Below are 21,954 nucleotides of genomic sequence, written 5' to 3' on the forward strand. Positions count from 1 at the left end.
GACTGAGCAGCCAGTTACATATTCACAGCATTCCTTGACTTCATAATTGCAAACTCAGTTTGTAATATTTCATGGAACCTGTCTGAAGAACTGCAAATAAGAGAATTCATTTTATTCCTTAGTAGATGCTTGCAATTTGAATTATCTGGTTCCAGTCAGTTACATAACATCCAGTTATACTTTAGTGGAAGGTCTTTATTTTTATCCAATATGTGAAAAGTTTTAATTCTTTTCCCCAACAATACTTGAATCTTACTGTTTTGGATATAGCACAGAAGTATGCCACTGACTGCTTCCCCCCAGTCTTGACAGCCATCTTTTGAAGGTGTCATAGCTTGTTGTGGAGTAATGACTAAGTGTCACTTGATCCCGTTGACAGCTGTTGCTTTGCCCCGCACCCTTTACTGAGACAAAAATGGCAGCTGGGATTCCATTGGGGTCATGTGACCTACTAAGAATAGCCTTGTAGGCTCAGGACAGGGAATGATGTCAGAAAGAAGTCAAGATCTGGATAGGCAAACTAGAAAAAGAGAAGCAAGCTTGGTGGACGGAGGGAAATTCCCCAAGTGGAAATAAAACAGGAAGAGGTGTAAAAGCCAGGAAGGAGAGAGGCCACATTGCCAAGGCAGGAGAGCTGGAGCAGGCAGGCAGAACAAGGCAGAGAGTGGAGATTGGCAAGGCAGGCATTGAGACTTAGGGAAAGCTGAGGGGGTCATCCATCCAGCCGATTGGAGTGTGCTGTGGGCAAGAATCGGTGTTGCGGGGATGAACTTTGCCGTGGGCTTCAAGCCGATGCTGGGGACTTCACAGAGCATGGATAACCTGGAGAAGCAGCTTATCTGCCCCATCTGTTTGGAGATGTTCACCAAACCAGTGGTCATCCTGCCCTGCCAACACAACCTATGTCGTAAGTGTGCCAACGACATCTTTCAGGTGAGCAAGAAGCCCAGGAATCAATGCCCTGGATAAGCATAACATGAAAGGGATTCAGGTCAGTCTGGGTGATGCCTTTCTAAAATATGAGCCATTTCTGAGTGAAGGAGTTTATGTTAATTATGTAATAAATGGTATGATGTATTCTCTGCTTATAGATTAATATTCATTGGACTTCATGAGTAACATAAATAAAGGGAAATACCTGCCTCCCAAAACTTAAAAAGGCCAACAAGAGAGGGAGGTGGAGGAGCAATAGAGAATTTGGAAGTATGAATAGTTGCAATGCCAATTACATCTTGTTTCGTGGAAAAAGACTGAGGTATCAAGGTGTTTGTTGTTTAAGGGAGGGTGTGGAAGGCAGGGGATAGGAAGGGCATTGTGTGTTGTGTCGATCAGGCGCTCCAAAATGGGAGGAATACAAGACTGGTTGTGAGATTCAGAATAGGATGAGGCCATTACAAGCAGACCTGAAGGAGTGTCTGTTGCCTTTATATGTATCATCAGTGAGGGGTATAAAATTGATGCAATGAAATACCTCTTCCTACAGAACATTTTCTATACATTCCAACCTTCTGGAGACATTAACAATGAGATATTATATTCCCATTTACCCTGTACTCACATGGCTAATATGAAAAAGAAGACAGAAATGGAACTTGTGAGCTGGATGATGAAATGGAACATATATGGAGGAAAATATCCTACTGATTTAAAGGATTTGTGTATGATGGTTTTTGTGAGTTGTCTAAATAAGAGGCCGCTGCAGTTATCACTTGTTTTGTTACACAGTTTGGCAGTTTGATCTAAAGAAAGTGTAACACGAGGTGGGAAATGAAAGTTTTAACCAAAGGAAGTATCTTCAGTCTCATTTAGTTACATGTTGACTACATTTATATAACTATGCTGAACTTGGAGACAGTTTGGTCAAGTGGTTAAGGCACCAGGCTCAAAAGCAGGATCTTGAGTTCAAGTCACGCCTTAGCCATGAAACCCAGTTAGGTGACTTTGGGCCAGTCATTCTTTCTCAACCCAATCCACCTCCCAGAGTTGTGGGGAAAACAGAAGAAGGATAGTGTGTTGGATATGTTTGTCGTCTTGAGTTATTTGTAAAAATAATAAAGACAGGATAAAAATTTATAATCCCTTTTCTGGGTTCACACAATACTGCACTCAGATGGATTACGTTTGTGTATCCTGCTAACCCACAAGAAACTAACCCTTAAAACTAGCCTATATTATGCAAATGCAGCCATTTTTATCAGAGAGCAGCAGAACGGAAAATAAGACCATAATCAACTGTTGCTCTTCCAGATGAGAAGAAAGGCTGGTTTAAAAGATCTGGAAACTATGTCCTACAAAGAATGATGGAAAGTGCTAAGTAGTTTGGAGAAGAAAAGGCTATGGGGAGATTTATAAAGTCTGCAAATATAGTATAATGATTTACCACACAGAAAACGGAGCAGACCTTTTGAAGTAATGGGATGGTTGTTATGATGTCATAGATTTTTATCTCAACCTGAGGATAAATGTTCTAATAAGAGTTATTTCAAAGCGATAGGCTCTCTTTCAACGAAGACAAGCATTTGTCAGGGATTCCATAATTGGACTGATCTAAACCAGATGGCTTCCTAATGGAAAGCTATCCAAGACTTAGTGAGTTCTAAGATAACAGTTCTAAATATCTGAGAGGGGAAGACACTAGTTACTTTACAATGAAATACATTTTTCACTAGCTCAGAGAGCCTTTATTTTGTTTTAAAACTGAGCCTTGACACTGACAATTGATGTCAGTTCTGAGTCTAGTATGGGTATTTAGTTGTAAAACTAAACATTTTCGTCATGCTTGGCTGATGATTCTTTGATTTGAGCCAAGCCTGGTAAATGGCGCGAGCTTGCCCATTGCTTTCCTGCAAAAATTGCTATTGTTGGAAGAGAAGGATTCCTGCTGTCTCTGCCCTTAGGAATTAGTACTGTATTGATGGAGTGATGGCTGAGTACATAACGGTTGGTGTTTGCTATCCCAACAGAGTTTTGTACCGTTTTTTTTTTATTAATATAGCTTTCTGTAGCTCACTGGGAGAGACTGAGACCCATCTGAACAGGTTCAGCTGCTATGTATAGGATTAAAGGCATCTTGGATCTCTAAAGATAAATCATATTTAGGACGTTTTATGCAATACAGATATCTCTTGGCCAGTGGTGAGCTGCTGCTGGTTGTAACAACTGGTTTGCCCAGCACTGAAAATGCATGCATGCCTTCTGCGCATGCGCGTGGCCTTCCACGCATGCTTGCAGCTTCAAAAACACAGCAATATAGGACGGAATAACACCAAGGCAGGGGGGTAGGGGCGGGGGCGGGCCCACCCGCGGGTCATAACTACCGGTTCACCCAAACCGGTCTGAACCACCTCTGCCCTCGGCTTACAAACATTTGTTTAGAAACTGTTCAGAGTTACAGATCACTGAAAAAAGTGACAAAAGTGACATATGACCAGTCCTTGCACTTATGCCATTGCAACATCTGTATGGTCATGTGATCAAACTTTGGACATTTTATTTACAATGGTTGCAGCATCACAGGGTCATGTGATCACAATTTCTCACCTTCCCAGTTGACTTCCAACAAGGAAAGGCAAATGGGGGAAGCCGGATTTGCTTAATGGCCATGCAATCCACTTAACAACTGCAGTGATTTGCCTACTAACCATGGCAAATAAGATCATAATGTTGGGTGCACTCATTTAACAATCATAGTCCCAATTGTGGTTGCAAGTCAATTGTACCCACAGTAAAACAGCCAGGGCTTTTCTTTTTTACTTAAAAGGGAACCCTCTACTTTAAGCAGCAAACAACAATTTAAATTGTTGCGAGCTTAAAACGCATTTATTCGTTCGTCGCGAGCTTAAAACGCATTTATTCATCTGCGCAGGACTGGGTTAGTTTTTTTAATTTATGGGTTTTAATTGGGGTTTTTAAATGGGGTTTTAAATTGTATCTAAATTTTTAGGCCGTTATTGAATCAGTTTTTTATATAGTTTTTAATTTGTATTCTATGTATTGTGTTTTTTATTGGCTGTGAACCGCCCTGAGTCCTTTGGGAGAAGGGCGGTATACAAATATAATAAATAAATAAATAAATAAATAAAAAATAAATCTGCCTTGAGTATGGGCAGTGTGTGAGATGAAAGCCACATTAAGGGGACACAATAGAAAAAGAGGTTAGCTGGCATTGTTTATGGCTAGATTCTAGTAAGGAAAAGCCATCCTTACCATCATTACTAGGATTTTGTGTATCTCTGGACAAATTCTAGAAAATCTAAATCTTGATTCTTTAAAACCTATTGTGTACATGCCCATCAACACCATCTGAGTTGTGGGATCCCTTTAAGGCTAAAGAATTAAATCCTTTTTTGAGGAAAACTAAGCAATGTAGGCCATTTCTAAAGGCAAGACACCAAGATATAGTCTTTAAGTTCACGAAACAAAACAACTTTAACAAAACTAACAAAAGTGCATGTTTTGCACTTTTACAAAAGTAAGAAGGAAAGAAGGAAAGAAGTAATTAGAATGAGAGTAAGGTTGCTTCTCTGCGGAGGAAGAATAACCTGTGCGTGACTAGTGCCACCTAGAGGCCACAAATAAAATATATTGTGTAAGATTTTTAACTTTTGTTGGGTTTACTCCACAAATAAACCAAATTCACTGTGTTGCAGGAAGAAATGCTAGCTTTTTTGTTTTATTTGCTTCCTTATATTAATATGCCCAATTCTTTCAAAGTTGACTTCTGTATTCTAGTCTCTGTTTTTTAACCTATTCAAATATGTTGCTTTCTGCTTGAAATGCAACCCAAGCAACACGAGTGGACTATGCAGAGCAAAGTAGAACTGGTCTGTGATCTGGACACACAATAATATTTTAAAGCATTTTTTTAGCAGCTGTGTGACTTTACGACTCATCTTTGGTATTTTACCAAACCAATTCCCCATTTTTTTATGACTTTATTCCTTTGCACCTAAATGTAGTTCTTTAACGATCTGGTGGATTTCACTCCGTTGGTTGGGACCTTAATTCCTTGTGAATGCAATAACTTTTTGAATCAGAATTCGGGTGTCTCTAGTATCATCTGTTCTTCTCATCTATGTGAAGATCTGCTTTGATGACAGTTTCTTGCTCAATCTCTAGTCTAGGTTAAAGACCTTCTGAATGTACCTTTTTTAAAGTAACAAGGGAGAATTGAATATATGGGACATTCTTACACTCATTGCATTTAATTCACTTTTAACTACATTGTGTTAAAATGCAATGAATTGACTACCTACCTTTTTCCCCCAAGTCCCTGTTATAGCATTCACAAGTAAGGAAAATCCACACAAAGTTTCCTTGCACTTAAATAGGCCCTCAGCACATGAATTTATAAAAAAAGATTGAATTTTGTATTACCCTGGAGAAAGTCCTAGAGCACTCTTTCTATATTTATTTATTTATTTATTTATTATTTAGATTTTTATACCGCCCTTCTCCCGAAGGACTCAGGGTGGTGTACAGCCAGATTAAAACAATACAATATACAATTTTAAAACAACAAATTAAAATAACATATTCCATAATGGCCGGAAAATTTAAAAACCATCAAATTTGACCCAATAAAACAGAATACCCAATTTAAAATGATTAAAATTCAAAACATTCAAAATTTAAAAATTAAGAATTAAGCCAGTCCCACTTGGATGAACAAGTACGTTTTCAATTCACGACGAAAGGTCCGAAGGTCAGGTAATTGACGCAAACCAGGGGGAAGTTCGTTCCAGAGGGTAGGTGCTCCTACAGAGAAGGCCCTTCCCCTGGGGGCCGCCAGCCGGCATTGCTTGGCGGACGGTACCCTGAGAAGACCCTCTCTGTGTGAGCGTACGGGTCGGTGGGAGGCATAGGGTAACAGCAGGCGGTCCCGTAAGTAGGAAAACTTCAGAACCTCAGAAAGAAAATGTATTAATTTGTTGCTTTTAATTAAATGGAGTCCTATGCATTTTACCTAAAAAAAATCCTTACAGACCTCAAGTTGACAAATCAGTGCTTTTGTTTTGTTTTGTTTGAGCCAGGAAAATCTGTTTCCTGGCTCAAGTTTCACTTCAATGCTCTTTGCTCGAATATTGGAGCAGGATAGTCTGTAGAAGCCAACTCATCCCTGAAAGGCCTGGTATGGCATCCAAGCGTTTTCAGTGTAAACAACAACAGTTGTGATTTTCAGACTAGGATTTTCTTTTTTAAAAAATACATTTTATTAAATTTCTTCAAAAGCTCCGGTAAATATAAAAAATGAAAATAAAAATTGCATTAAAATGTTTCTCAGGATGTTCCTATTTGTTTATTTGTTTTTATATTTATTTATTTATTATTTATCTTATGTGCTGCCCATCTCATCAAAGATGATTTTAGGCAGCTTACAATCAATGAATAAAAATGCCATATAAAACATTGAAACAATAAATAGATATTTTAAATTTAAAATTCAGCCAAAATTAAAGTGACCAAGATGGAGAGCAAAGAAGAGAGCAAAGTGCCCATGGGGAAGAGATGGGATGTTATCTAATTTAGACGTTTATTCATTATTTAGAGGAGCTCTCTCTTCAAGTGGCTGCATCTTATCCAAAATTTAAAGACCTCGATTGGAGGAGTGAGGTATTCCCATTTAACTTTTGTACTTCTTAGTCACTAGACTAGACCATCATTCAGCTATCTTAATATAACCTAGAACTCATATGTGAGTTGGAGAATGAGTTACTGTGCTATGCATGTGATGAGTTACTCTGGCAAGTTGGACATGGGATGGCTGGGAATAATCCTTTGCCAGTGTCTGCCTATAGCAGTGATCTCTGCAGTTGCCAACTCTTGTAATAGTAGCTGGTAAAGGACCTATTTGCATGACCTGTCCTGGGACAGAGGAATGTCATTGGAGTTCAAAATGCCCTCCTGGGTTTCTATTACTGCTTCCTAGAAGAGCCACATTTCTAACAAATGGGTAAGTAAGCAGTACTGAACCTCGGCAAAAAACTCAACTTTCCCATCGCCTCCTTGCCAGGCCTCCAACCCCCTGTGGCAATCTCGTGGATCTACTTCAGTGTCCTCAGGAGGCCGATTCCGGTGCCCATCCTGTCGGCATGAAGTGGTGCTGGACCGGCATGGAGTTTATGGCCTGCAACGCAACCTTTTGGTGGAAAACATAATTGATATCTACAAACAAGAATCCTCTCGGTAAGTTACGTGTAGAATCCCACAATTTCTGTTTCAACACTTGGTGGTTGGCCATCCTGCACCTAAGACATGCATATGTGCTCACACATTTCTGTTGCTCCAAAATCTTTGTTTTCCAAATGAAGAAGCAGAACCAGAATTTTCCTTCTGATTACTTCAACTCTCTTTCCTCCTCCAAGGCCTGTCAGAAATTGAATCCTTGCCTGGACCTCTCAGGTCTTACCCTTTCTACTTCCTCATCATCTTCCTTCCTAAATGCTTTCCTTGCTTTTATGTGCATTTTTCTACTTAATACAACCAGATGTGTGTCAGCCAGTACATCTAACACACTGTTGGCTCTTTCTAGGGCAGAGTTCAAAGTCTGAGAAAGTTAGATAGAGCCATCTCCCCAAAGCTAGAACTTGTTTTTCAGAAAGGTATGCTAATACTGATATCGTTTCTCAGTTCTTTATTTGCATGGGATTTCAATATTATTGGATTACTGTATTCATAATCTCTGGTGGCAAGACCAGTTTAAAGATTAGGTTTCTCTCACATTCCTGGCAAGCAAAATATTCTTCTCACTTTTGCAAACATATTTTCTCTTTCATACACTATTCCAAAAAAGGGAGAAACCAGTAATAATAATAATACAAGATAATATGTGATATTTTTGAAAAAAGGAAGGCACACTTCTGTTAGCCTTTTGTCATGTTAATGACGTATTACAAGGCTTTCTTTTTTAAAAAATAATTACAATTCTATAAAAACTGACTACCAGAACTTAAAAGAGTGAAAAAATAGAAAATGAGGGGAAAAAATATAGCAAAGAAAAAGAAACATATAAACCAGTGCCTTCCCCTCTTGTCATAATCAGTATAAACAATTTTAATAATTTATCACCTTCTCTTAAAACACAACAAACAATCTCTTCATTCCAAAATTCATCTCATACTGTAACAAATCCTTTGGCCTCATTCAGTCTCGGTTAGCAAAAGTCCACCAAGGATTACCAGAAATGACAATTTATCTCTTTTACCCTTGATCAGATAAATCCATTTTAATTATAAACATATCCTTAAACCTTGTCAGTCAGTTCTAGTCAGCAGAAGTCCATTAAAGATTACAAAAAATAACAAATCTATTTTAACTTCGATCAAATAAAACCTTCTATTCCATTCCTTTTACTTTTAACAATCTTAATCTATAATCCCATCAGACAATGTCCTATGGCTTGTTTTCTTTTTCTTTGCTGCTTCTCATAAAACCCTTCAGGTCTGTTTTGTAATTCTAATATAACAAATTTATCCAAATTGTTTTTTATTTGCCATTTGCATATCCCTTTTAATTATTGAGAAACTGAATTAATTTGTATAATGTAATATTTTTTCATATCTTTCTTGAATTATTTTTAAATGATTTTAAAATCCACTTTCAGATCGATCTCAATCTTGTCCAGTACAACTTGTGCCTTTTCCTTAATATCTGACCACAATCTATCTATAGTGGCAGACACTTCTAAAATTAACTTCTGCATCCATTGTTCAAAAATATCTTTTGATATGTTTAATGTTATTTTGTATTTTACTCCATTCTGAGCCCTGGTGGCACAGTGGTTAGAGTGCAGTACTGCAGGCTACTTCTGCTGACTGCCTGCTGATTGCAATTTGGCAGTTCAAATCTCACCAGGCTCAAGATTGACTCAGCCTTCCATCCTTCTGAGGTGGGTAAAATGAGGACCCAGATTATTGGGGGCAATATGTTGACTCTGTAGACTGCTTAGAGAGGGCTGTAAAAGCAGTATGAAGCCGTATATAAGTCTAAGTGCTATTGCTATTCTGTATTAGTAAGTCAAACTGAAGCATTCTTCTCCTTTAATTGTAATCTTTAGTTGCCTTTGGTTACCTCTAGTGTCCTCAAATTCCCATCTTATCATATTTTCTTTTAAGAATTTAAAACAACAGTATTTTCTTGTGGGAAGGATTCTTATAACTATTTTCAAAATATGATTTCAAACCCATCTGGACCTTTAGTCCATTCACTGTATAACATTCTAATTACTGTTCTGCTGATTATCCCTCCCTCCCACCACAGTTTTTATGTTCTTAAGCTTATCTTTCAAACTTATTTTGCTGAGGATTAAAGGGAACTCCCCTGGTGCGTGTTATAAGACCTGTCCACCGGAAGGTTCTTAATAGTTGAAAAGCATTAAAAAAAAAAGCAATTTCCATAAGTATTTAAGAAATGAGCTTTGCCAGAACTTTGTGTCCATAATACAGACCAGGGGTCTCCAACCTTGGTCCCTTTAAGACTTGTGGACTTCAACTCCCAGAGTTACTCAGCCAGCTTTGCTGGCTGAGGGACTCTGGGAGTTTATTTATTTATTTATTTATTTAATTTGATTTTTATACCGCCCTTCTCCCGAAGGACTCAGGGCGGTGTACAGGCAAAATAAAAACAACAATACAAATATACACAATTTAAATACCCTTAAAAAACTTATTCAAAATTAGCCTGATGTTAAAAATCATCATCAATTAAAACCCCATTTAAAATTGGTAAAATTCCCTTTTAAAATCCAATTAAGCCAGCCCCGCGCGAATAAAAAGATGGGTCTTCAGTTCGCGACGGAATGTCCGAAGGTCAGGTATTTGACGTAAACCAGGGGGAAGCTCGTTCCAGAGAGTGGGAGCCCCCACAGAGAAGGCCCTTCCCCTGGGGGCCGCCAGCCGACATTGTTTGGCGGACGGCACCCTGAGAAGTCCCTCTCTATGGGAGCGTACGGGTCGGTGGGAGGCATGTGGTAACAGCAGGCGGTCCCGTAAGTACCCAGGTCCTAAGCCATGGAGCGCTTTAAAGGTCGTAACCAACACCTTAAAGTGCACTCGAAAGGCCACAGGCAGCCAGTGCAGTCTGCGCAGGAGCGGTGTTACATGGGAGCTACGCGTAGCTCCCTCTATCACCCGCAGCTGCATTCTGGCCTAACTGAAGCCTCCGAGTGCACTTCAAGGGGAGCCCCATGTAGAGAGCATTACAGTAATCCAAGCGAGAGGTAACGAGGGCATGAGTGACTGTGCATAAGGCATCCCGATCAAGGAAGGGGCGCAACTGCGGACCAGGCGAACCTGGTAGAAGGCCCTCCTGGAGCGGCCGTCAAATGATCTTCAAACGACAGCCGATCATCCAGGAGGACACCTAAGTTGCGCACCCTATCCTTTGGGGCCAATAACTCGCCTCCGACAGCCAGCTGCGGCTGCAGCTGACTGAATCGGGATGCCGGCATCCACAGCCCCCCCGTCTTGGGGGGATTTAGCTTGAGCCTGTTTCTCCCCATCCAGACCCGTACGGCTTCCAAACACCGGGACAGCACTTCAACAACTTCATTGGGGTGGCCGGGGTGGAAAATACAGCTGAGTATCATCAGCGTACTGCTGGTATCTCACCCGAAACCACTGATGATCTCACCCAGCGGCTTCATGTAGATGTTGAACAACAGGGCGAGAGAATCGACCCTGCGGGACCCCACAAGTGAGGCCCTCGCGGTCGACCTCTGCCCCCGTCAACACCGTCTGCGTCCGGTCGGAGAGATAGGAGGAGAACCACCGATATACGGTGCCTCCCACTCCCAATCCCCCAGCCGGGCGCAGCAGATACCATGGTCGATGGTATCGAGCGCGCCGAGAGGTCTAATAGGACCAGGGCAGAGGAATAACCCCTGTCCCTGGCCCTCCAGAGATCATCCACCAATGCGACCAAAGCTGTCTCCGAGCTGTATCCGCGTCGGAAGCCGGACTGGAACGGGTCTAGGTAGACATCTTCATCCAGGTATTGGGGTAGCTGTCGCGCCACGGCATTTTCTACAACCTTCGCAACAAAGCGAAGGTTGGAGACTGGACGATAATTACCCAAAATACCTGGGTCCAGGGAGGGCTTCTTAAGGAGGGGTCTCACCACCGCCTCTTTCAAGGCGGCAGGGAAAACCCCTTCCAATAAAGAAGCGTTGATAATCCTCTGAGCCAGCCTCGTGTCACCGCCTGAGTGGCCAGTACCAGCCAGGAAGGGCACGGGTCCAGTAAACATGTCGTGCCGTGCAGCCTCCCCAACAACCTGTCGACGCCCTCGGAGCCACAGGGTCAAACTCATCCCAAATGGACTCAACAAGACGTGCCTCCTCTCCTCGCTTGGATCATCCCAATTTCGGTCCAGACCGTCCCTCAGCTGAGCGATTTTATCGTATAGATAACCGCTAAACTCCTCGGCTCGTCCCTGCAACGGGTCATCCCGCACCTCCTGATGTAGGAGAGAGCGGGTCACCCGAAACAGGGCGGCCGGGCGGTTATCTGCCGACGCAATGAGGGTGGAGGCGTAGAAACGCCTCGCTTCCCTCATTGCCACTAGGTAGGTCCTAGAATAGGACCTAACTAGTGTCCGATCAGCTTCGGAGCGACTGGACCTCCAGGTGCTCTCCAGGCGTCTTCTCTGGCGTTTCATCTCCCTCAGCCCCTCGGAGTACCAAGGGGCCGGACGAGATCTCCGCCGGGTCAGAGGCCGCAAAGGCACGACACGGTCCAAGGCCCCGGCCGCGGCCTGTTCCCAGGCCGCGACCAGTTCCTCAGTCGTGCCGTGGGCCAGTTCCTCAGGGAATGGCCCAAGCTCCGTCAGGAACCTCTCGGGTCCATCAGGCGCCTGGGACGGAACCACCGATAGGTTCCGCCTCCCGCGGTGGTGAATGGCGGTTCGGAAGTCTAGGCGAAGGAGAAAATGATCCGACCATGACATTGGTTCTGTTACTAAATCATCTAACACCAGATCATTAAGCCACTGCCCAGAGATATAAATCAGATCCAGCGTGCCTCCCCCCGAGTGCGTAGGGCCATCATTTACTCGAATCAGGTCCAAGGCCGTCATGGAAGCCTGAAGTCCACAAGTCTTAAAGGGACCAAGGTTGGAGACCCCTGAGGTAGACTATATTGTGGCTCTCAGCTTGGTGGAAATCCCTCAATTCCCAGCCACTCAACTTGTGAGCTAACTGAAGAAATCTTAGTTGCTGCAGTTTACTCATGAGGAGCAGCTGTCCACATTGGTTGATGTGGCAATCACTTTGTCTCCAGAGAGTTTTTGCTGGCTAGAATTCAACCTCTGGCTGCTGCTCTGTAATATCATCGCCGATCCTTCATACAGTATATATCTAGTTTGCGATGTCCTCAATGGAACTCATCGCTTACCACGAGGCTTACATAAAATGCTGGGCAGAGAGGAGAAGAGAGCCCATGTTTGGGGGTGCTCCTTCAAAAAGACTCTGCTCCCCAGACTTTGTGATTTTCTTTTTTTTTAATAAAAGTTTTTTAATTTTGTCAAACAAACATACAAACAAACAAACAATACATCCTTAATCATTCAGTGTTTCATCTGAGTGCATATTTTGTATCTTGTACTCCCTCCTCCATCATTTTAATATTATATTTCTATCATACTTTTATATTTTCATTTAGATTGTTACATCATTCTTCCCAAATTTCTTATGTTTATATTAATTCATCAATTATCTAAATTTATATATATATATATATATGTTTTCTGAGGTTTTCGCGGGTGTTTGTATGTAGGTCTTTGGTTATTCGGGTTTTCTCCCGCGTAAAATTGGAAGTGTCTTGGCGACGTTTCGACGAAATCCCATTCGTCATCATCAGGCTAGGTGTTTACAGCTTAGTGCTCCTAGAGGTTACAATATGTATAATCAAATAAGTATTCTCTTTACTATATTTTTCTGGTAAGATACCCAATAGGAACAGTTCAGGTTTTAAATCAATACGTTGTTGTATCATTTCCTCTAGCCATGTTCTAATTTTAATCCAGTAGTTCCTCGCTTCTGGTGACATTGTGATTTTCAAAATTGCCTTGGGACTTGGTCTTCTTTATGCACTTAAAAAGAATATAAATCTTTAAATGCTTAACCTAATCTAAACACAGTACCAAGAAAATAGTTAATCTCATCAATAATTTGAATCACATGTCACTCTCATGTTTCCCCAAAAGTAAGACATCCCCTGATAATAAGCTCAATCGGGCTTTTGAGCGCATGTCCTCAAATAAGCCCCCTCCCCAAAATAAGTCCCCCCAAAAAACAAGCCATTCCCGAAAATAAGTCCTCCCCGAAAATATTTAACCGCATGCACAGCCGGTCCCTGCCATTTCTTCTGGTTAGGGTTAGGGAGACTGAGCTCTGGTGGCTCAGACTGCTAAGACAGTCTGTTATTAACAAAGCTGCTTGCAATTACGCAGGTACAAGTCCTACCAGGCCCAAGGTTGACTCAGCCTTCCATCCTTTATAAGGTAGGTAAAATGAGGACCCAGATTGTTGGGGGCAATAAGTTGACTTTGTATATAATATACAAATGGATGAAGACTATTGCTTAACATAGTGTAAGCCGCCCTGAGTCTTCGGAGAAGGGCGGAATATAAATGCAAATAAATAAATAAATAAATAAATAAATAAATAAATAAATAAATAAAAAAAAGACAGCAAGAGGAGCCCCATCTTGCTCCATGCGTCCCAAAATAATAAGACCTCCCTGAAAATAAGGCCAAGTGTTTATTTCGGGGTTCAAAAAATATAAGACAGGGTCTTATTTTTGGGGAAACACGATATAAATATGCTGATTACACTAACATTACATTGCCATTAACCAAAGGAAGGATAATGGTAGCTAGGTGTTGATGGTAGCACCAAAGGCTTGGTTGTCTCTTAGTCACTGCACGTCTTTCATGGAACCAAGCTGAAATCCATCTCCATCTCAAATCCTAAAACTTCCTTGCTGCCCACCTTTACCTAAACTTCTGTTTGGAACACGAAGAGCTAAAATATTTTCTTTGGAAAATAAAAATTGGGCGTCTTGGCATGCTGCACTGTATTTCAAAAAGGAGTACATCTGTTCTCATTTGACATGATGACCTTAAGAAAAATAGAAATGTTTTTGAGCCAGGGTAGACCATTTTCTGGGGATTCAACATCTCTTTCAATCTTTGTTTATATTGTGGCCAGGCCTCTCCATGCCAAGGCAGAGCAGCAGCTGATGTGTGAAGAACATGAAGAGGAAAAAATCAACATATACTGCTTGAACTGTGAGGTTCCAACCTGCTCTATGTGCAAAGTCTTTGGAGCCCACAAAGACTGTGAAGTGGCTCCTCTGACCAACATTTATAAGCGCCAAAAGGTACAAGGAGTGGTGGTGGGAGAGAAAGAATGGAAATGAAAGAAGATCCTGTCTTCTTTCTACTCATAGTTTTTGTTTTGGATAACTAGAGCAAAAACTGGAGTTGTGCAGAATCTTGTGGGGGAGAAACTGTGACACATGTTAGATGCAGGTGTCCAATTTAACAACAGCATTGTGATCCTGGCCTGATATTATGGCTTAGAAAGAATGTTGGTTTCCAAGTCAGCTGTCACACAGGGGAATTGCCGGCACCACAAATGACCTATTCATGTATCAGGTGTGTTTCTGGAAGAAAATGCCTGGATCATGAGCATCCAGGTGGTGTTGACTGGGGGTTTTCCTCTTCTCTGCTGCTTCCCTTCCATGCTACTTCCTTGTTTTCTTGGACAAGAGCCCATCCAGGGTGGGGCTTTCAGTTGCCCTATGACTTGCATTATCCTCTTCCTTGATCTCAAGAGGGAAAAGATTCCCTAGAATTACTCCATCTGACCAGTTAGTCATTTTGTTGGCTGCACAATCATGCAATAGAAGCAGAAACATGTCCACAGGCACTGCACTGTAGCCTTCCTCTCTTCTTGAAGACCTACATAGAGGCTAGATTTTGGAGGAAATGGATTTTGAGGCTAAGCCCTGATGAGCCATAAGATAAATTCATGCAGCATATGGCTCATCAAGGCTTAGCCTCAGAGGCTAGCCTCTATGTATATCTTCCAGTGAGACATTTCAAGTCTCAAATGAATTTGAGTAGTTTGTGGTTTGGAGTAGTGGAGTAGTACTGTGTAATGTATATTTGCTAATGCATGACAGGCTTTATGAATACCTGTTTTAATAATTGCATTTACTTAAGTAGTGTGAGCCCAGCCATTACATTTTGCCTTCCTATTTCTGCAGGGGGAGCTGAGTGATGGCATTGCCATGTTAGTGGCAGGGAATGACCGTATCCAAGCTATCATCACCCAGATGGAAGAGATCTGTAAAACTATTGAAGTGAGCATAAAATCATTCAATTTATTTTTTGGGATGCTCTCAAGCAATGTTTATTTCTGCAGGATATGCCAATACAGGTAATCTTTGACTTACAACTATTTATTTAGTGACTGTTCAAAGATACAATGGCACTGAAAAAGTGACTTATGACTGGTTATGGAGCATCCCCATGGCTACATGGTCAAAATTCAGGTGCTTGGCAACTGGTATTATTATTGACAACTGCAGTGATTCACTTTAGCAAAAAAGGTTGAAAAACGGAGTGCAACTTACTTAACAACTGCCTTGCTTAACAATGAAAATGTTGAACTCAATTGTGGTCATAAATTGAGGATTATCTCTAAGCTTCCTTCTTTCTCCTATATGAAAGTTGGAGAAAAATTAGAGCCCTTTGGGAGCAAATAAGAGGAAAAGCAAGGAAATAATACACCTGCAGTACTTATTGATCTTGTTATGCTATTTAGTTAACTTTAATCTCTGATGTAAATAGTACTTTTAAAATAATAGCTCACCTATTTCCTCCCTGGCAGGATAATGCTCGGAGACAGAAGCAGCATCTTTGTCTGCGCTTTGACTCTTTGTACAGCATCCTGGAGGAACGCAAAAAAGAGCTGTTGCAAGAAATCGGACGAGAGCAGGAGGAAAAAGTCCAAAGGGTGCGGGGGCTCATCCGGCAATATGGAGATCACCTTGAGGTCTCCTCTAAGTTGGTTGAGTCAGCCATCCAGTCCATGGAGGAACCCCAGATGGCCCTCTATCTGCAGGTGCATACAGGTGTGACAATACAGGGTGGGGGAGCAGGGTAAGCCTGGAGCCAGTTTAAATCAATCAGCAAGAAGCAGGATATACTGTCAGCTTTCTTAAGGATGGACAAGTAAGGAGAGGAGAGACTCAGGACCCTGCTTGCAACTTGGAAGATTCAGTGGTTTAAAACTTGGGGATATAGTTGCTTTCTGCTTTGTTGGCGCTGAAGATTCTCTCTTTTTTTCCTGCAGCAGTCAAAGGAGCTGATCAAAAAGTGAGTAGAAGCAAGAGGAGCAAAGGTCCAGCCCTTGAGCCTTCAGTGGCCGAACTGGCACTCAACAGTAGCACTCGAGATATCAGAGATCCACTTTTTCTTGCATATTTTTTATTTTATTCAGCAGATTAAAATACAAAATCCCCCAAAAATTAACAAAGGCAAAACAAAACTAGACAAAAGCATTTTAAAAACGGGAGTTAAATGGACAGAAAAACAAAACCACATATTATCCCCTCCCAGTTGTACACTGACAAATATATTGCAACAGAAATAGTTTTCCCTCTTGAAAAACAGGTCCAAGATTTATACACTTCCGCATCCATTTGCAACCCAATCTGATGTGTCATACATTATGAACATGAAGAAAAAATAGTTAACAGGTTAATCAACAGCAAAGTTAAACAGAGATTCACTTCTGATTTATCCATACACTGTTCTTTGATCAAGTTAGGCTAGTGTCTGTTTCCCCAAAACCCACAAATTTGTGATTTGTTATTTTAGGCTCACTGGAATCTTCCTCTCCTTCTTAAATAACCACAGCAGTGGGATTCCTTCTGGATTCAGGACTACAGTCAGTGCTATAGATTTTTCAGGTTGATATGTTAATGTTATTCCGAATCATATCCATGCCAGTTTCCGAGTCACACAGGAGTCTTTCTCAACATAGATTTTGTCAACTAGATATTAAGCCCAAGACTGAAGAAACCGCTTCTGTTTGCTTTCAGTAAGATGCTGCTGTAAGTTAGTATTTAGATCAAACCACACAATTTCTCTATAGGGCAGAGCAATGAAAACAACAGCAGAAAGCACATTTTCTTACGGCTTTCAAATATTTGTATCCTACGCAAACACATAAACATATACTTTATATATTTTGAAATAATAGAGAGCTCTTGCTTATGCTTCTTCCCTACCTCAGTTTAACTTAACTTAAAAAGAGACTTGGATTTATAGAACATTTCGATGGAAGTCACAATTGGCAGCAGTAAGTCATGATACCTGGCCTTTTCCTCAATTCCCCAAAAATGCTATGCACAGCTGGGATGCATACTTTCCAGGATCTTGGTGGGGACAGTTTTGGAAGCCATTTCAGCCGATGGCTTTAAGTCATTATTTGCTGGAAGTAGAATGAACAAAGAAGGGAGGAGACAAAAATAGTCAAACACATTCACACTGTGGTCTCATTTTGGAGAGAAAGACTCTTCTCCTGCTGACTGCCGGTTCCCATCTCTATTTTTTTTTTGGTGAAAAGAGACATGCATCAGATAGATTTCATCATGCATCTTATTTTCTGCAGGATCACAGACATGTCCAAGGTATCCATGAGTAGCCGGCCTGAGTCTGGCTATGAAAACATGGACCATTTCTCTCTCAATGTAGATCACGTTGCTGAAATGCTGAGAACTATTGAATTTCAGACAGGTGAGAATGGCTGGACTGAAACATCTTGCTGGAGTGAGGGGAGAGGATGCATCCACTGCTGTTCCTCCATTTGGGTGCCATTCTCCTTAATTTTTTTCATTAATTTACACGACCCCTATCTAAGAAGGAATTTGACACTGAGGAGCTGAACCCTAACTCTTAAATATGTAGGGTGGAAAAGCCTGTAAGGGGGCATTGCAGTGAGGGGTATTTGAAGAGTGAAGAAGGAGGAGCCATGGTATTATTGGTGGATGGGGATAGATGGAATTATTTAGATTATCTCAAAGAGAACGACCCAAACTATTTTGAACTTGACTCAACAAAATCCCTCAGCCTCCTAAGTAGAAATAGCATAAAATGACAAGTCATTGTCTGGAATCTGGACCATTCAGTGGTTAAACAGCAGACATTTGAAAGCAAGACTGATGTTTAATCAGGTAATTCTGCAGACCCACAACATTTACAGTATATAGTTTGGGGCTTGAAGGAAATGCATATTTGGCTCATGGTGTAAAAATCAACAGCAACATAAACCCATTACAGAATTTTGTGACTTGTTCAGACAACATACCTGAGTCAGCTAAAAGCCTAATGTCTATATTTGCACAAGATATAAAGCTAGCATATTATGCAAATCCAGAAAATGGATCAGTAACCAAATAATAATACATGCAGTTTAAATCCTTAGTACTGGTATATTTGGGAAAAATATAACTATTTTTTTACTTTAACCTGCTTTTTTTTTTTTTTTTTGTAAATGTGTATCACAGTCTCTCTTCAAAGTGAATTCCTCCATGTCGTGAGCTAGAGAGAATATTAATTTGGAGAACAAATTTATACTAAGACTAAAGAACTTTCTTTACTTAGAAAGATTAAAGGAGTTGGTTTCCCTTTTGCTTGTAGCTTAGAGTTGTTTTCTGAAAAATATATTTAGAAGCATATGACTTAGGAAGGAAATTATACAAAATCTATACAGTAATTATGTCTCATGTATGGGGAACTGAAGGTTATTTTTGAAAGGTGTTTCTACATAATGGTAACATTCAGAAAGCATGTTGGAAAATCTGTGTTTAGAGATTCAAGATTGATGAATAACACAAAGTTGTCATTTTCACATATGTCTGCTTCCCACCCGCCCCACTCCGCTTCCCTCTCAGATATTTCTGGAGAGGAAACTGAGTCTGAAGGAATTATCCCAGAAGGAAGTGGTGAAGCTGGAGAGGAGGACCATCCAGAAGGATCGGAGGGGCCTGAAGGAGCAGAAGGTGAGTTGAAAAGCTGAAATGAGAGATGGGTAGAGTTGTAATGAGTACCTTTGACTTGGCTGGGGATGCATTGAGATTTTGCCAGTGCAAGGCTTTGATCAGAAAGTCCGAATAATTTTTTTCTTCCCAACTGCTCTGTTTGAGCCGCAGTTTTCTTAGAAATGTCTTCATTATAATCTACTCAATATTAAGAACCTGCAGAAGAAACCTCAGAAATTATTTTAATATATTTAGCTCACTTAAGCATAAGTGAGTTAATAAATTAAAATAATGCCTGAGGGATGGAGTCACATATAATGGAAGTGGGGTTATTTTTGCCTGTGATTTTATAATCATAGTTCTGAGTAATTATGTCTTTTCCTGTTGAGCTAACCTCAGCCTTAGCTGTGAAATGTAGAATCCTAATGTCATATATCTCTTTCTCTCTGTAGATGGAGAGAACCTGTCTCGATTCAGACCAAAGCCACCTAATATACCATCTCGGGGTAAGTCCCCCTTCTCCTGGACAGTTTCTTTAATTGGCAAAGAATGAGAGGACCATGAGAGGAATATGAAAAGGGATCTTCATGAATGAGTCCCAACAACCAGATGTTCTCTTGATAGGATGCTTACACAGAAAGTTTCTAGGGATGATGTCACTGGAATTTTCTGCCATGCTGTTGATTCTTTTGTGTACTTTACCTGGCATTGTGCTATAGAGAAGACAATAGCGTAGCTTCTTTTATCACAATCTTTTTCAATGACATGAAAAAGGGCGAGGTAGAAACACAATGAAAAGAAATACACCCGTCAGCCAGAATTGGAGGAAGGGAATAGAGCAGGTTCTACTGTTTCCAAAGCAGCAGGAAATAATTTTGCTTCCTAACCCAGAAAAAGTGGGCAGAATTCTGGTAACTTATGAATGTTGATCTTTGGCTATTTTGGATCTTCTTTCTGGCTTCTGAGCATTTGGGTTTTTCCTGGCAAAGTTTCTCCCAGCGTTTGCCCTCTTGTTCCTTCCCCCAACTCTTAGCTTTCAGAGTGTATAAAGGAATTAAAAGAAGAGGGTTTGTTACCAGGAAAGGATAGTGTGCCCATTAGTGAGCTTTCCTGCTTTGACTGGGACATTCACAAGACCTGAATCAGCTGGTACTCTGGCATATTTTATTTCCCACTAGATGTGTATCTTCTTATTTCTTCCATCAGGACAACACTGAAAAGTCACTTTGAAGACAAAAGCAGCTGGAGAATGTTCCAGTCAGCCTCATCCTATGCTACTTCCTCCTCTCCATCAGAAGTTTTTCTTGCTTCCCACTAAGTTTTCTTTCTCTGTGCATCTTTTTCTTGCTTCCTTCTATGCTCCTCTTCCCCCTATACCATTTGGCTTTTTAATTTATGGAGATAATAAAATTGTGAGTTATTTGCTAACAGCAATTCTGGCAAGGTTCATTGGGTAAGAGAGATTCTGTTGGAGCCCTTTCTTTGGCAGAAAAAAATGAGATCCATAGGTATGGTTGGTGAAATTTTCCATAGGATGCTCATTCATAAACTTCTGCATTTATCATTCACAGAGGCTACCTGTGCTAGTTCTTCACTCCCTACCAGCTGTGGGTTTTTTAAAAAACCACAAACAACATCTTTTTTCCAATTCATCAAGGGCTGGCTAAAATGTTTTCTTTTGTTGGGAAAAAAGAGGGTCAGCCATAGGCATGGTTTTAGCCTGGTTTAGAAACACTTCACTCTCAACCTTCCCATCCAATTCTGGGGTTAAGGAAGGGGTAATTTGTCCCACCCTTTGAACTTGGATGAATCTAAAAATTACTTTGACCAGTTGCAAATTTACACTGAGTGAGAAAAAGTGACATCTCTACATTTTGAGCGCTGACTCTAGGCTTCATGTACTGGAGGTGGGAGGACAGAACTAGAAACAAAGAAGTAGGATACCAGAAGAGGAATAGAATTCCTTGTCTAACTGGGCTGGAACTGACTATGGAAACAGTGATGAAGTATAAAAACAAACAAACATAGGAAGAAGGAGCTGGCAGTCTGCCAAAAGGAAAAAGACCTCATTTTGCTAGAGAAGTCCTGCTCTACTTGAAATGTCTTCTACTTGGCTTTAGACAGAAAGAATTGGTGGAAAAGTCCAGTTCTTCCATGGATGGGAGGTACATTGGAGCAGGAGAACATCAAAAGTGGAACTCCATCTTATGTAGATACAACTTTAGTGAGATGTGTGACCATTTACATTATTTACATTAAAAAAAAACTAGGAATGCAGTCTAATCTGCCTTCCTGACCTGCTGTTTTCAATTGATCAGAGCAACCTCCAACTAGGGAAAAGGCAAAATGTTGCTCATTGTTAGTATCAGCAACCAGCTCAACAGCATCAGCAAAAAGATTGGTTTGAAAGGTGCTTATGTATGAGGCCTGGAAACCATCTTTTGCATTGGATCTTTAGGATTTTTAGTGGGTCTTGGCAGTGCCGCTGTCCATGGTGCTACTCTTGAAGTTTGAGTACTGTGCAGCGAGTGCTATACGGCAAAGGAGTTAAGGGAATATGTGGAGAGGGAGGCTCAATGGGGAATTGAGACATCCCCTATAGCAGGGGTCTCCAACCTTGGCAACTTTAAGCCAGGAGGACTTCAACTCCCAGAAGTCAACCAGGCTTAAAGTTGCCAAGGTTGGAGACCCCTGCCCTATAGCTAGTATATATGGTGCTTCCATCTCCCAGTCTAGTTGATATGAAAATGCTCAATTCTATCCTATATTTTGGGGTGCAATACAATGTTCCCTTAGATGGAAAGAGTACCCTGGTTCTGAAAGCATTTGGATTTTACTTGAGTTTAGCTTTGCATAGGGTCTGACCAAAGTTGACCTGGAGAACCAACGATCCGATTCAGGC

The 21,954-nt window shown here is 41.0% G+C and overlaps 1 protein-coding gene across 1 annotated transcript; it reads left to right on the top strand.

The window, feature by feature from the left end:
* The first annotated feature begins 7 nt into the window (after positions 1-7).
* TRIM54 (tripartite motif containing 54) lies at positions 8-21,683 on the top strand. The gene is made up of 10 exons (XM_058164648.1): positions 8-933; positions 7,013-7,185; positions 14,207-14,378; positions 15,270-15,365; positions 15,896-16,129; positions 16,361-16,383; positions 17,684-17,808; positions 18,966-19,073; positions 19,505-19,558; positions 20,259-21,683. The coding sequence occupies exons 1-10, from the start codon at positions 766-768 to the stop codon at positions 20,267-20,269; spliced, it is 1,164 nt and encodes a 387-aa protein (XP_058020631.1). The 5' UTR covers positions 8-765; the 3' UTR covers positions 20,270-21,683.
* Positions 21,684-21,954: the final 271 nt, after the last annotated feature.

Source organism: Ahaetulla prasina, chromosome 1 (genome assembly GCF_028640845.1).
Source record: "Ahaetulla prasina isolate Xishuangbanna chromosome 1, ASM2864084v1, whole genome shotgun sequence".
NCBI classification, from domain to species: domain Eukaryota; kingdom Metazoa; phylum Chordata; class Lepidosauria; order Squamata; family Colubridae; genus Ahaetulla; species Ahaetulla prasina.